The sequence below is a fragment of the Terrapene carolina genome, unplaced genomic scaffold (genome assembly GCF_002925995.2).
Source record: "Terrapene carolina triunguis isolate 2854851 unplaced genomic scaffold, T_m_triunguis-2.0 Scaffold96, whole genome shotgun sequence".
Classification (NCBI taxonomy): domain Eukaryota; kingdom Metazoa; phylum Chordata; order Testudines; family Emydidae; genus Terrapene; species Terrapene triunguis.
In genome coordinates, this window is record NW_020664447.1 from 14,099,797 (window position 1) to 14,115,060 (window position 15,264).

A 15,264-nucleotide genomic window follows, 5' to 3' on the forward strand; every position below is an offset into this window, starting at 1 on the left:
AGTGCTTCTCAACCCACAGGCTGCTTGCAGCCCAATCGGCCCATATGACATCCTTGGGGTCAGACAGGTAATATATATATTGTGTGGCTGCGGCCCACATAACACATAGAGAACTGCATATGCGGCCCACGATGGTAAATACCCTGTTTCCCCGAAAATAAGACATCCCCCGAAAATAAGACCTACTTCCAGTTTTGCCTCTCGCTGTAATATAAGACATCCCCCGAAAATAAGACCTCCCCGATAATAAGGCCACCCCGGAATATAAGGCCCCGAAGCTCCAGGAAAAATAAGACCTCCCCTGAAAATAAGACCTAGCGCATCTTTGGGAGCAAAAATTAATATAAGACACTGTCTTATTTTCGGGGAAACACGGTAGGTTGAGAACCACTGCTTTAAGCTAATTTTTTCTTTTCATAACAGAATGAATTGGCAGTTAGCTGCAAAGAGGTAAAAAGACGGGTTTTATTTACAGGAATTTTACATTTGTTTTCTGAGCAAATACCTCCTTCAGTCCCACATTTCATATGCTCTCTTACCATGCAAAAAAGAAAACACAGACATAAGGCCATCTGACAATATGCCATACTGTATTTTTATTATTAATGGAGACAATGTCTAATCCCATGATGCAATTTTATCTACCCAATTTTTATCTATTCTATTGATTCAGGTCTACCCATCATTCAGTCATCTGTTTTGTTTGCCACAAAATGGGAACATGCTGAACCATCATTTTAGGAAAGTTACCTTCATTATAATCTATGCCCCACTTGTTAAATAGCTCCACACTTTTAGGCAAGTTCTCTGTAATCATTTATTTTCTTGTTCTCCAGAAACTGTTTAAGTTACTGATGGATCAAATTACCTACAAGGTACTTATGAATAGCTACCATCAATTGGCTTATCCCAACCTGTAACTGCAGGCCAAGTAAGCAAAATTTATAATATTGGAGATAAAATTGTTGAAAAGGTGCTTGTCTCCTTATTTAATTCAGAAGTGTACCTCACACTACGGCCCTGATCCTGCAGTGAGTGCTCTCTAAGCAGACTATTTCACTCCCCTAGAGATCACTACAAGATCAGAGCCAACATTAATAATTATTTAATTGTCTACATCCTTAACCAGAATTGCTTTATGTAGTCATATGAACCTGGTAAGATGTTATATATATATATATATATATATATATATATATATAAAAATACTCAAGCACAATTCATATCCCAGACAAATATATTGATAAGTTACTTCACAGCACTCTCATTTTAGGCAACTTTTTGGTTTAAAAAAGCAGGAGTCACATTTCTTCTAAAATTCATGCCAATTAGTATTTCGATCTATTGTTTGGACTGGGAGTTTGTAAGCGAAAACGTTGCTGTCATTTGCTGAAATGCAACTAGGAAGAGAAGATGTAGCAGATGTACAGTCTCCGGTGCAGAAGAGTGAATGAACATGAGTCAAAACCTTAGCGAGCACTTGGGGCTTGCGACACACCCCAAACCTCGGGCGTGGAGGGGGGCAGGAGTGAGTGTGTGCTTGGGGGGATAACAGCACCATCCCACTGCGGGTGGGACGAGCACTCTAGCCAAGGGGAAAGAGACGGAAGCATCGCGGGGAACGTTAACTCGTTCTCAACGGACGGCTCCGCGGCGTCTGGTTTTACTGTGCGTCTATAACGAGGCTTCGAAGTCTCTAAACCCGAGAGCGTTTGAGGGCGGCCTCCCCAACCCCCCTCTTCCAGCCGGGCCGCGCTGCGGGGGCAACTGAGGCCGCCCCCGTCTGCTCCTCCTCTCCCCCCGCGGGCATGGGAGACTGTGGGAGTTGGAACAAGGGCCCGGTACTCACTGCAGATCACGCCGCCGCCCCTCTCTCGCTGCCGGGGTATGAATGCACAGCCAGCCCGGCCTCCCCTCCCCTTGCAACAAGGCACCGGTGTCTTCAGTTCCGCCTGCATGTTACTGCTGCGACGGCAGCCCCCACCTGTCTCATGTGGGAGCAGAGGATCCCTGAGGGACCAGGGAGATGTAAACGCCCGGAGGGGAGTGGCCCCCAAGAAAGCGTTCAGGATCTCCCCCCCGACCCCAGCGTGGTGTATCCCTCTCTCGACAGTCACATTGCACTAGTCTCAAGCCAGCCCTGGGTACCCCCTCCTATCTCCGCCCAGGGCACTCTCCTCGATCACCCACAGCTCCTAGCTGTGCACAGCCCGCTCCCCCCGCCACCAGCCCTATACAAACACCTGCCCTTGTATATAAACACTACGCTCTCCTTGAAACATGCAACACCAATCAGCACGCCTGCCAACTGCAGACAAACCCACTAACACGCTTGTCAGTTGCATACTACCACTTCCTGTACATAACCCACACGCATCATCCCGTCATATGCAATTCAATACACTAATACCTTATTGGCATGAAAAGCTATGCAACGTTGCGAACGTTTTAAAAGACACCTCGGGTATCTGCCAGTGGCAGATATGTAGGACGGACCTGCCCAGGTCAGGGTTTCGCACTGTATGGGGTTTTATCTCCGACTCCGACACGTATTTGTCATTAACATCACAACCCCTGCTGCTCCCACACCTACCTCTCAGCTGCATAGAAACATATGCATAAATCTACCTCAGGTACATACCAACCTCTTCTCACTCACTCACAAACATACACCCACACAATCACCACTACAGTTGTACACACACAGCCTACTACAGAAGTGCCAGTCACGATTTCAAACATTAAGGCTGAGTAAAGTTTTAGTCCAATCCAGCAATACTTTGTGGGCATGCATGCTAAACTATTGTTAGTTTCCCAATCTCTGTTCTATCTTCCTCTTGAATGAATGTTGATACTAGCAGGGCTTGTTGCACCCATGCAGACTCGTTCCCACTCGAGCAGCACTGTAATCACGCATCCATAATTGTTTTTACACGGGTGTGTGACATACTACCTGCTGTGAGCCTGTGTAGGCAACATGTCGAGACAAATGCATAGTACAAAAGATTGTTTGCGAATAGTCGTTTGCCTTTTAAAGTGAAATGTGGTTGATTTCTACAATATTCACCAGTTCTCTTATAAAATTTGCTCAGCTACCTGTACAACTATTTGTGATGTATTCATCCAAATGCAGTACAACGTGGCATGTAGCCCTATGAGTATCATTCGCACCCCCACCCGGGGGCTTAATGCACCTTCCCCCACTCACCCCTTTGTGCACGATGGATTGCTGGCCCGCCCGGTAGGCCACCTGCCTCCCACCCCCAGGCAGAACAGGACCCTGAAAGGGGCTTCTCGGAATTATATTCCCCTTTCTCACGTGACAACACCCCAAAAGGAACAAGCACAAACCCCCTAGGCACGGGGCACGTTTTCCTAGCAGGAAGAATAGCGCTGCCCCCACCACCAGGCCTACCAGGACTGAACTGAGCCCGGACGGATCCTCGCTCCGATCAAATCAGTCCCGCTTGCCCTCGGCGCGGTCGCACTAGAGACGTCATGGCAGTGCGGGCCAATGAGGTGGCGAGGGGAGGCGGGCCGCTTGTGTTTGAATTTGCTCAGTGTGAGGCTAGAGAAGGAGGTGACGGGGGTACGGCCCAGGCCGAGTGAGCAGCGGCCCCTGCCCGCAGGTGAGTGCGGCTCCCGCTGCCCTACGCGACAGCCTCTCCCTGGCCGGCGGAGGAAGCCCCCGGCACCTAGGGCCAAGCCGCGGGTGGGGTGCAGGCGTCTGAACGGGCTGGAGCCGCCGCCCGCAGAGGAGCCCGGCCTGGCGCTGGCGGGGGGACCGGGCTTTGCTACAGCTGTAACTATCTGCCTGACACTGTGTGCAAATAATAATGGTGATATCCTAGAGGCGGGGGCTTGTAGATTGTTGTGTAAAGGACTTTGTATTTTGGGAGGGGCAAGAGAAATATTTATCTTGGTTATCAGAGGCCTGGTCATCATCATCATCATGATAAACGTGCTGTGAATTAAAGGGAAGCTGTCAGTTTAAAACTTGCACTTCTGCCTGAGAAACGTTTACTTCATACCTAACTTGTAAGATTATTCTAAAAGGAAAAATCCTGTTGTCAATTTATTGGATAGCACTTGTGTGTAGCTAGTTTCCTTCTTTCCCTTGTGTAAACAGATTTCCCTGTCGTTTGTGTGGCTCTTTCACACAGTGACAGAAAGACAATAGGCTTATTCTGAAATGCTCAATCTTGCAAGAGTTGTGGGAATCTGCAACATGAAGCTCTCTGCAGGATGAGGTCCAAAGATTTTAAAAGCAAAAACAAATAGAATTTGGGGATAGGTATAATGCCTGAAATTACCTTTGACTCCTTTGAAATTATCTAGATTTAAAGTTAACTATGTTCCTGTAAATTACTTTTGCCACCAGACCACTAGAGTTTTATATTGACTCCACGTTAAATATTTTGTTTGGAGTTCGTTTATACTCAAGTGATTTAATGTTAGTAGAGGGGACAAACCAAGGCCATTATATTTTTTATGTAAAGTGATATTTACTGTTTTTTAAAAATCTGGTGAAACTAAGATTAGGGTTTACTGGGCGATATTACATGGTGGTAACTAGTGCCTGACTAGTTTAGAAATACAGTAGCAGTAATTTCCTAACTGTTTAAAAATAATCTCTTTTAGTGGAGCTTTCTAAGGAATTCTGACAATGCTAGGTTTGGAACTAATTTTGTATGTTTTAAAATCATTTAGAATGTTTCATTTTTAATTGAGGATTTTATTTTGGAAGGTAATATAAAGTAAGTATCTGTTTGCATTCACACTGTACCATACCCAGCATGTAGGGTGTATGGGATTCATAGCAGCACTGTGCATCACAGAAGAACTTTCAGGATGATGAAATAGCACTCCTTTATAAACTCCCAATCCTGAATCTGCCCTATAAACAAATTCAATTTATTTTGTAGTTTCCCACATCAACAGGAACTATAGAAATCTGTGGTCACCTAGAGTTCATCTTTACCAGCTAATGTGTTAAAATGCAAGTGGCCTTGTTTACTTTAGGCTTTTAAAATGTTATCTAACACTTTAAAAACAAGAAAAAAACCTTTTATCCTGGTTTAGACAAGACCTTAGGAAAACAGCACTGCAACAGTTCACATTTGTATACTTATATTCATAATCATGAGGGCTAAAACTCTTTTATAAATGCGTAACTAAACAATAGCTTAGTGCCCTTCATCATCTCACTCACAGAGAGGAAAGTTACCATTGGAGAGTAGGTGAGTGTATTTGTTTTCAAGCCCTGCTGTGAATTTTTAAATTAAATATACCTATATTTAGACCCCTATCTACACTGTTGAAAGGCACAGCTTTTAAAAATCAATTCAGTTTTAAATAGCCAGTGTTGATCAATTAGTTTCAATCCAATTATGATCCATCCATACTGGTGGAAAAGCTATGCTAGTTGAACTAATTTGAAATTGTTTCCTAGCAGTCTCTTTATATAGCATTAATCATTTAATTGGTGATCTGTTTTAAGATAAGTATCCAGTTAATAAACACATCCAGGTATACTGGATGAATCTCACAACCTGACTTTTCTACAGGAATATGGCTCCAAATTTGATTATGTAAATAGTCTAATATTCTATGGGCTGCCTTTTTTATTTTTTAGTTAGTTCGATGGCAGACACTTGGCACATAAAAGGTAAAAAGTGGTATTTGCAATGCTGTCAGCTAAAATGTGTTAGATTTCTGCCCTATGGCTGGCAGGATTTTATGGGCTTTCTACAGTATCTTGTTCATCAGCACAAGTAGTTTATTATACTAAGCTAACAAATATCTTTGATTCACTTAGTGATATCATAGGGTGGGGGGTTAAGGCCTAGCAGAGAAATCAAGAATAAATACACATTTTAATTATTTATTTATTTTTTTAGATTTTTTTTTTTTTTTCCCCCCTGATAACAGAATATGAAGTCTTCACATTTGTCACCTAAATTTGTCTTGAGTTGATTGGATTTTTTTTATGGTATTTGTTACTTAAATACAGTTAAAAAAATCCAATCAGGATGGATAAAATCTTCTTTTTTTTTTTAATTTAAATCAATTTTTTTATTTTGTTTTTTGTTTTAAATCCTGTTTAAAATGAAATCTAAATTTAATACAACATATGTTGTAAATGTGAAACATGTTTTGATAAGAGACAGTTATGTAGCCAAAACATGTAAGGTTGTTTTGTTTAATAAAAATAAATTTTATATGATATTCTGTATGTTTAATTACATTCCAGTTACCATCCTAATGCACACACATAATGAGAAAAAGTTTAATTATTTAGTAAATAGAAAATGGTGAATGATATATTGCTTAACATACTAAAAACGTGCAACTAATAAGAGTCTGAAAATATTAAGTATATAAATATAGTGTAACCTTTTAAGTACCAAAAAGATGTACCAAATCTAGTGTAAAGGCTCTATTTAGTTGTAAATCAATGAGAATGGACCTTTATTTAGAAAATAGCTAAAGTACAAATGAAAAAGTTGACTAAAATCAACTATATAAATTAAGGCTTTCCTCTAGGTGATTTAATCAATCCATCCTGAATAATTATCTCTGAAGCCTGGGGCTTGGTGGTCTTACAGGTACCTGATTATTACGTTTGGCATTGTAGGTAGTCTTAACAGTGCTCAGAAGCATAGGACTGAGGAAAGGGGCAGAGAGAGTGAGAAAGTTGGTTGACTGTAGATCTACCCTGCTACTGCAAATGTGCAGCTTAGACTCATTAAAAGTTGTCTTCTCTCCTGCCATGTTGAGATAACATAGTTACTTGTGAGAGCAGTTCACATATGGCTGGCTGCAAACCCAGGCCCCATTCCTGTAAATTGCTTCGTGCAATGTCCATTGACTTCCATGCAACTTGGCATGGGCACATGGGTTTGGCTGTGCTAAATGGACTGGGGCATAAGTAGAGCCCTGTGTTTTTTTTGCAATATGAAATGAAAAATTCACTCAGTGCAGCAGCTCCTGTATGTCTGGGTCCGGCTCCCCACTCTGGGCTTCGTGACCTGGCACACACGGTTGCAGCGCCACTCAGGTATTGGGCCCAGCTGTCCCTCTGTAGTCGTCATGATGGGCAGGTGGCCAGATCAAATTTGAGTGTTGTTACAACCTGCAGCCCTGGGTTGCTCACGGCACCACTCAAATTTAGCTTGGCTATGACGCAGGGATGGGCAGGCCAAACCTGAGTGATGCTGAAACTACGTGCACTGGGTTGCAACACCTGGAACCCAGGCCCAGTCCTGCAGGACAGGATTCACCAATGCTGGGTGGACACAGGGAGTCTTAAAAACTCTCTGCTGCAATGGCATTCAGTTTAAGCAAGAGTAACAACTATGAATGCTCCTCCTCTTGCCCCACTTCTACTCAAGCAGCATATAGCTTTCTGGTCAGTGCAGAGGAGGAGCTACTTAAGAGGCCATGCAATAAACAGAAATAAAGTAGAACAAAAACTGCTAATCCATGCTGGGTGTAGGATTGTGAACCAAAGACTTATGGGACTATATACTGAATTATTGTGATATGGTACGATCCCTTTGTTTGAAGAACATTGATAGCACAGTTTGGGGAAGCTTGTGCAGCTACTTCTACCCAAAGTGTACTTGTTCCATGAATATACAGGGTTTTAGTTTCCATTGCTTTCAGTCCTACAAAGAAAAAACTTAATTAAAAACAATAAAAAACACTTCTTTTATTTCTGATTTATTACTGACTGAAATGGCAAGAAAAGAAAACCAAAAATGCTGATTTACCCCAAATTCTGATTATTGTTGGCTTTAAATCACAAGCTTTCAGGAATGGGCCAACTTGATTTGAAAGATGTACATGTGTACTGCTCAGTCAGCATAGGTTCATTAGCATGTAGTGTATTCTGTATATACATCAATCAACAAATGCAACATCAGACAGCAGCAAAGTTCAAGGGCTAAGCTTAAATCCGAGCGGTTTTGCAGTCTTCAAATTGTTTTCTGTAACCTGACAGAAAAACATAACTTGTACTATATGGGGAAGCGGTGAGGTTGAAAATACTATACTTTTTGAGGCTAATAGTTTATCTGATTTCCTTTAAAAAAAAAAATCATATTGCTAATCTGGTTATTTCTGTGTATGTGTATATATAGATAAAGCTGTTGTGTATTGTATATAAGTTTTTAACAATAAATTAATTGTTCTGGACACTATTTAAAGAATTGGACGCTATGCTGGAAATGTGAGCGTATTATTCCTTTGATATCATGAAAAGGCAAATGGCTGTAGATTGATCTTAATATAAGAAATGTACTACTTAAGTCTTGATGAAATAACTTCTTAATAAATTAGAAATTTGGGCTTGTGTGTTTGGTAGATGTTGTTGCCTTGGACATGAGCTAATAGCAAAGCTGTAGCTACATTCTGAATTCTAAAGTCATCTTATAATTCTTTGTTTTTCATTTACAGAAGAGATTTCAGTTGCTTGGTCTGGAGAATTCTTCTTGGCAGCAAAGAAGAATTAAACCAAAGCATCATCATGTCTACTGCTACCCAGGAAGATATATGCAATCATGTGAGAGTGGTGGTCCGTGTCCGTCCACAGAATCAAAAAGAAAAAGAAGGCAACTTTAGCAAAGTGCTTCATGTTGTAGACAAGCACATGCTGGTCTTTGATCCAAAAGAAGAGGAAGTTAGCTTCTTTCATGGGAAGAAAATAGCATATAGGGATATTAACAAGAGGAAAAATAAGGATCTCAAATTTGTATTTGATGCTGTTTTTGATGAAAATTCATCTCAATTAGAAGTTTTTGAACACACTACCAAAACTGTGCTTGATGGCTTTTTAAATGGATACAATTGTACAGGTAACTTTTCAGTTTGTCTCTGTGAATTGACCAAGTCATATTTAATTTCTGGAAGTCTTACTTAAGTGCTAAAATTGATTTTGAACAGTTGCAGCTTCATCACTAGCAGTCAGAGGCAGGAGATTCACTTTTTATTTTGTCTCTCTTTTTACATACACAGACCAAGGAGAAGACCTATGTTGTAAGAAATTAATATTGGGATTATAGTAGATTTCATAATTGTTGTAGTGATATGGTACTCATATTTAAACTAATCTTTCTGAAAATTCAGTGCTTGCATATGGCGCAACAGGAGCGGGAAAGACCTACACGATGCTGGGCTCACCTAAAGAACCCGGAGTGATGTATCTAACCATGATGGACCTTTACAATTGCATGGATCAAATGAAAGAAGAGAAACTGTGTACTGTTGCAGTTTCATATCTAGAAGTAAGCTACCAGCTATATTCTGTGTATTGCTATCAATAAAGAATATTTTCATGTATAAAATAGAGTGAAATCTGTCTGAAGCAACTATTAAGGAGTGACACAAACTGGGTGCTTGAGAGATGTCCTAATAGAAATAGAGCAGAACCGTGCTCAACGATTTGGAGATGTTTTTAGGGTAAATCTTAAAATAGGATGCTGCCCAATAAGAACAATTTCTTCTAAAGATTTCATTGAATACTCCAGTGATCATCAGTATCTTCCAAATTATTTAATTATACACCCTTATAAAACACACACATATTATGTGCAACAAAATATCCTTGAGTTGGCTGATAACTGCAGCGCTGAGCACAACTGAAATGCCTATGAATAGTGTGGAATCACTTGACTGTAATTCAGACTCAGTTTTTCCCCTTTCAGTTATGAGACTTTTTCAAGTTGTTTGTTTGAGGTTGCTACAGTAGTGCTTAAACTGAAAGGTTTTCTCTGGTGGAATTCAGAAAACAGTTATTTGAAGATAAGGGCATGTCAGCTGAAGCTGCTTTGCCAGTGGTTTGTAGAATATGTTATCTACTACCACCTCCTTCCGTTGTTGGTTGTACTTGACCCCTTCTCTCCATCACAACGCTACTCTTGCACGTTGCTCTCTCATTCCTGTTAGGAGGAGGAGCAACAGCAGCTGTAGCAAATGAAAACAATTTGATCTTTCAACTCCTGCTAGAGTACAGAGAAAATGTGTAGGATCAGTACAGATGTGCTCAAGTGTTTCTGTATTAGACATAAACGTGTCTTTCACTGCATTCTACCCAAGTGCTTCACTGGCAAAAAAGTTTGCGTATGTTGCTGCTACATAAAACTCCCCGTCAAACTCCACTTTTTCACCAACCAGTGACAAGATTGTGTCCCTTTCACTTCACTGCTGCTTCTTCCAGTGCAATTGGGAGAGGGCTACTTTCATAAACAGTAGCAAAGAGGCATTCTACATTAAGATTGTGGTAAGGGTTATAGATTCTGAAGCCTAATGTAACCTTTTAGAACAAGAAATAAGACTTGAGCAAATGTGTACATACCTCATTGAATTTTAGCAAACCGTGATGTCCCAATATAATTTGTAACCCTTACCAATTTAACTGATAAATTATACTCTGCAGACAAGCATTAATCCTGGGGAAAGAGTTGGCTAAAATTTTTCTCCTACAGAATTAAGCTTGTTTTAGTTTATTTTAAGACACTTGAACAAACAGGAATACATGAAAGTGGAGCAAAATTATTCTTGTTTAATCTCAAGCACAATAAGATTTAATTTTTTTAAGTGGTTTTTTTTTTTATTATTATTATTTCTTCTGGAGGTCTACAATGAACAGATCCGTGACCTGCTAGTAAATTCAGGACCACTGGCTGTCCGTGAAGATAACCAGAAAGGGGTGGTAGTTCAAGGATTAACATTACATCAGGTACGTAAATAATACTTTTATCTTGCATAACCCTATCCTCTGAAGATCACTCATTTTAAGGCCATATTAACACTACAAACCTTGGTCAATGAGAGCAACATCTGCATAAAGCTGCCATATTTAGTAGTCCCGTGCACAAGTGATATACTGAGGTTCCTTGCATTGGCACTATGCATACTTGCCAGTAGTGCTTGTGTCCGTGCACAGTGTGGTGCACTATGGGTTTGCAGTATGCAACCGGTCAGCACACTCTTTTGGGAAGTTTGGGCAATGCGTGATGGAGCAGAAACGAGTTGCACAGGGGTGACTGGGTGCAAGGGGTCAGCTTCCTAGCATATAATTGTCTTCATCCCATAATGTCATCTGTATCCTATAATTTTTGCACCTTTTTAAAAAAGAAATGCAACGAACCCATATGGTCCCCCCTCGCTGTCTGCCATCTCTGACAGAAGCATAGTGTAGAGCTGCGCATGCTCCATCGTTGTAATTGTTGCAAGCAAAGGACACACATACTCCAGTATTTGCTGAGTTGAATCAGTGGGGAATACAACCACTTCTTGGGGGACAGATTGCTGTGGGACATAGCAAGAACCAATTCAAGGTTACTGGTGGAGTTCACAGAGCAGCTGCAGATAGTGGAGTGCTGCTTCTAGGCTCAAGAAACAAGCACTGACTAGTGGGATTGCATTGCGATAATGAGAAGTAGGCTGCAGTACTTTTGGATGCACAAGGTCACATTCCTAGATATGTGTGCTAAGTTCACCTCAGTCCTTAATGCAGGGGCACCAGAATGAGAGTTGCACTAACAGTGGAAAAGTGAGTGGTGATCACATTGTGGAACCTTGCCATTCTAGATTACTATCAGTCATTTGGAAAATCCATTGTGGGGGCTGTTGTCATGCAAGTGTGCAGGGCCATTAATCTGCGGCTATGCAGGATTGTGACTCAGCAATATTCAGAACATAGTGGATTGATTTGCAGCAATGGGATTCCTGAATTGCAATGGAACAATAGCATTTTGGCACCAGACTACCTTGCCACAGACTACATCAACAGAAATGGCTATTTTTCCATGGTTATGCAAGCATTGAGGTATTACTGGGGATGGTTCATCAATGTTGTCTGGTCATAGATGGTGCATGATGATCATATCTTTAAGAACACAAACACAGGACTGTTCAGAAAGTTACAAGGAGCAACTTTCTTTCCTGATAAGCGGATTACCATTGGTGATATTGAAATAGCATAGCGATCCTGGAGGACCCAGCCTACCATTTACTCCCCTGGCTCATGAGGCTGTACACCGGCTACCTTGACACCAACAAAAGATTGAACTACTGGCTCAGCAGGTGCATAATGACAAATAAGCTTTTAGTAAATTAAAGGAACACTGGCGTTTACTCACAAGATTGGACCTCAGTAGAAAAAAATCCCAGTGGTTATAGCTGCCTGCTGTGTTCTGCATAATATCTGTGAAGCAAAGTGGGGAAAGTTGCAGAGGTGGAGTGGCTGTGTGCTGAGTTTGAACAGCCAGATGCAAGGTGTTAGAAGACCTCCATATGGAGCTATATGGCTCAAACAGGCTTTGAAAGAGCACTTTAACAGTGAGCCACTGTAATGTTTTGAGGTGTATTGGGGCCTGTTATGAATTGTGTGGTGCTTGATGTAGATCACTGAATATGACACTTAGCAGACCTATTAATTTTGTGATATTTGCTGTACATTTATCATTGTTACACTTTTGTCACTGATCCTATGAGTGGTCACACTGTATAGTAACAAACAAGCTCTTAGAATTGCTAGGCACTCTTCAGCATATGTTGGGAACTAGGAATTATTTTCCAAATAATGGAATTTTAATCAGGAACAAAATCAATGCAAAGAAAACTGTTCAATTTAAAAGCGAATACATTAAAAACTTAATAAAGGAATGGAACAGAACTTAACAAGGAGAAAATATTCATGTGCATTTCACTTGCACATAACACAACTGTGGCTTTCACAGGTCAGTGTATGTGAAGCTGTGGTTGTCCGTAATGTTCCCCAGAGTGGAGTGGTAGGAGTAGGGATGCAGCCTCCGATGCCACCATGGAATGTTGAGGAGGGATGTAGAGAGTTGCTATACTGGAATTCTCCATGGACTACGTAGAAAGGCAAGCCCATGACTGTTAAACCTCTAGGTCAACAAAAGTCTGTAGCATCTGTTTGTTGCCAAAGAAGTCCCATTATGTCCTGGTACACCTCCCTCTCTTTTTCCTGCTGTGACTCCTGGGCCTTTCTCTTGTCATCTTTTTCCTTTTCCAGGCTGTCTACAATGTTGACCCTCCATGCTCTTTGCTCACTGTCTGATGCAGCACTCGCTTGCAGGATCTTACTGAACATGTCATCCTGAGTCATCTTTTTCCTCCTTTATTATCTGACACAGGTGTTCTGCGAGGGGAGGAGACCTCCCAGGGAACCCCTTCCCTCCTCCTCCTCCCTGTGGCAGCAGCTGTAGGTAAAACACACTGAGGTACCTTTATCAATATAGTCACACTGGGGAAAATTTAAGATTCAGAACTGCCTTCCCTAGAGTTTTAAACAAGGCATGCTAATTGACATATCTGCTTCAGAGTACTTGTGCATGGTGCCACTCACAGCACCAGTCAGGATGACATGGCCCTCCAGAGGTGAGGGAAATGAGAAGGGAATTGCTTGCATGAAACTGACTACAGGGTAATGGTACTGAATGCTGACACCATTTTCCAAAGGCGATGGTGATTTTAGCTGACATCTTGCTCATGAGGGTAACAAAGGCACAGAGAGCACAGCTGCTGCTGGCGTCCAGAAGCCACTAGGCCTGTATGCTGCTAGCCTGTGTACTGCAGTGGTGCCTGCCGAAGATGTCGCTGAGTGGCATGGGGAAGTGTCCGATCACGAAGGAAGTAATAAGGCTGCCATCCCTAGAAACTTTTGGGAGAAGATTTGCACAGTAACTCCATGAAATTTTCATTGAGATCTCAGGAGGATTCAAGGGACATAAACTGCTCCAGTTAGCCCTCCCCATCGCCTATCTCTACAGGGAAATGAAAAGCAGATAACTCTCTATTGTACTGCTATGTCATCTGAGTAAATTTAATGAAAAGTTGATAGCTGTGTCCTGTTTAGTTGGGTGTGACAACAGTACATCATTTGAATGGGAAATACAATTACACACTTATCTGAGGTTCAATCCCCTGCATCGGGCTCACCCATGCTGGACTGCCAGGATGGACCGGATTGGACTGTGATGGAGTCTCACAGTTCCTGGCTCGCTACATAGCTGGATCCCAGCCCACCCCCATCCTCCTTCTCCTCACTATTCACGCCAGGAGCCTGTGGCTTGGGCTCTATGGAGGTATCCACAGTGTTGTGCAGGGTGGTGGTGGTGGGATCTCTGCCAAGTGTGACATTCAGCTCTTCGTAAAAGTGGCACGTCTGCGGCTCGGCACTGGATCAACTGTTGGCATTCTGATATGCCTAGTGCAGTTCTTTTGCTTTCACGCAGCAGTGCTTCTGGTCTCTATCGTACTTCTGCATCTGCCTTGCACACAATTTTCTCATAGATGTCCACGTTTCTATGTCTGGTCCATAGCTTGCACAGCCTCTTCTCCCCACTGGCCCAAGAGATCCACTATCTCCTGTCTACTCAAGACGGAGTGTGTAGTTGGCATGGTCAGCCAGGCAGTTGCACATAACAATGGAGAGCTGCTAGGTATGCTTGCCAAGCTGGAGAATCAGGAAAAGGCACTTCAAAAAATTTGCAGGGCTTTAAAGGGGAAGGAGGCCTTCTGGTGTCTCTGAACCACGGGCAGCTGAGATTATGACCAAAGAGGTCAGTGTTTGGCATTGTGTGACAGCTGTTGGTGGTCTATTAAGGTTGATATAAGTAACAGTGTCTGCACTCATGCTGCATCAAAGTCAGTACATCAACCATGGCTCAACACAGCTCAAGGAAGTGGTGTTGCCCTATTACAGGGACAGAGTACTTACATCAGTGGGAGACAAATGTAAGTGTAGACACATGCACAACTAGGTCAAAGTAAGCTACTTTGAGAACTTAGTAGTGTAGACCAGGCCTAAGACACATAGCTTCACCACAATATCAGGGGAGTTTTTTCCTTTTTACAGACTTGGAGACTAAGCAATTTGCTTAGGGCATGGCTACACTTGCAGATGTAGAGTGCTTTGAGTTAAATCAGCCTTCATAAAGCGCAGTAGGGAAAGTGCTGTAGTCTGTCCACGCTGACAGCGCACTGGCGTGGCCACATTAGCAGCTCTTTCAACGGCCACAGAGAGCAGTGCAGTGTGGTAGCTATCCCAGCATGCAAGTGGCTGCAACGTGCTTTTCAAATGGGGGTGGGGTGGAATGGAGTGTGACAGGGAGTGTGGGGTGTGTGTATATGAGGGTGGGAGAGTGGGTTTTTGGGGGGCTGAGAGCACGTCAGGATGCTGTCTTGTAAGTTCAGACAGCAGCAGACATTCCCCCCCCCCCCCCCCCCCCC

The 15,264-nt window shown here is 42.2% G+C and overlaps 2 protein-coding genes across 2 annotated transcripts in view; one reads left to right on the forward strand and one right to left on the reverse strand.

The window, feature by feature from the left end:
• LOC115271205 (putative methyltransferase-like protein 15P1) overlaps positions 1-2,035 on the reverse strand; it is an 81,123-nt gene extending 79,088 nt beyond the window's left edge. The window contains exon 1 of the mRNA XM_029911545.1: positions 1,850-2,035. Coding sequence (XP_029767405.1) covers positions 1,850-1,958 — 109 coding nt within the window. The 5' untranslated portion in view covers positions 1,959-2,035. The remainder of the gene's footprint in view (positions 1-1,849) is intronic.
• Positions 2,036-3,574: 1,539 nt separating this feature from the next.
• The window catches only part of KIF18A (kinesin family member 18A), a 111,841-nt gene continuing 100,151 nt past the window's right edge, over positions 3,575-15,264 (forward strand). Inside the window, exons 1-4 of the mRNA XM_024214882.3 lie at positions 3,575-3,629; positions 8,461-8,858; positions 9,130-9,287; positions 10,637-10,741. Coding sequence (XP_024070650.2) covers positions 8,531-8,858; positions 9,130-9,287; positions 10,637-10,741 — 591 coding nt within the window. The 5' untranslated portion in view covers positions 3,575-3,629; positions 8,461-8,530. The remainder of the gene's footprint in view (positions 3,630-8,460; positions 8,859-9,129; positions 9,288-10,636; positions 10,742-15,264) is intronic.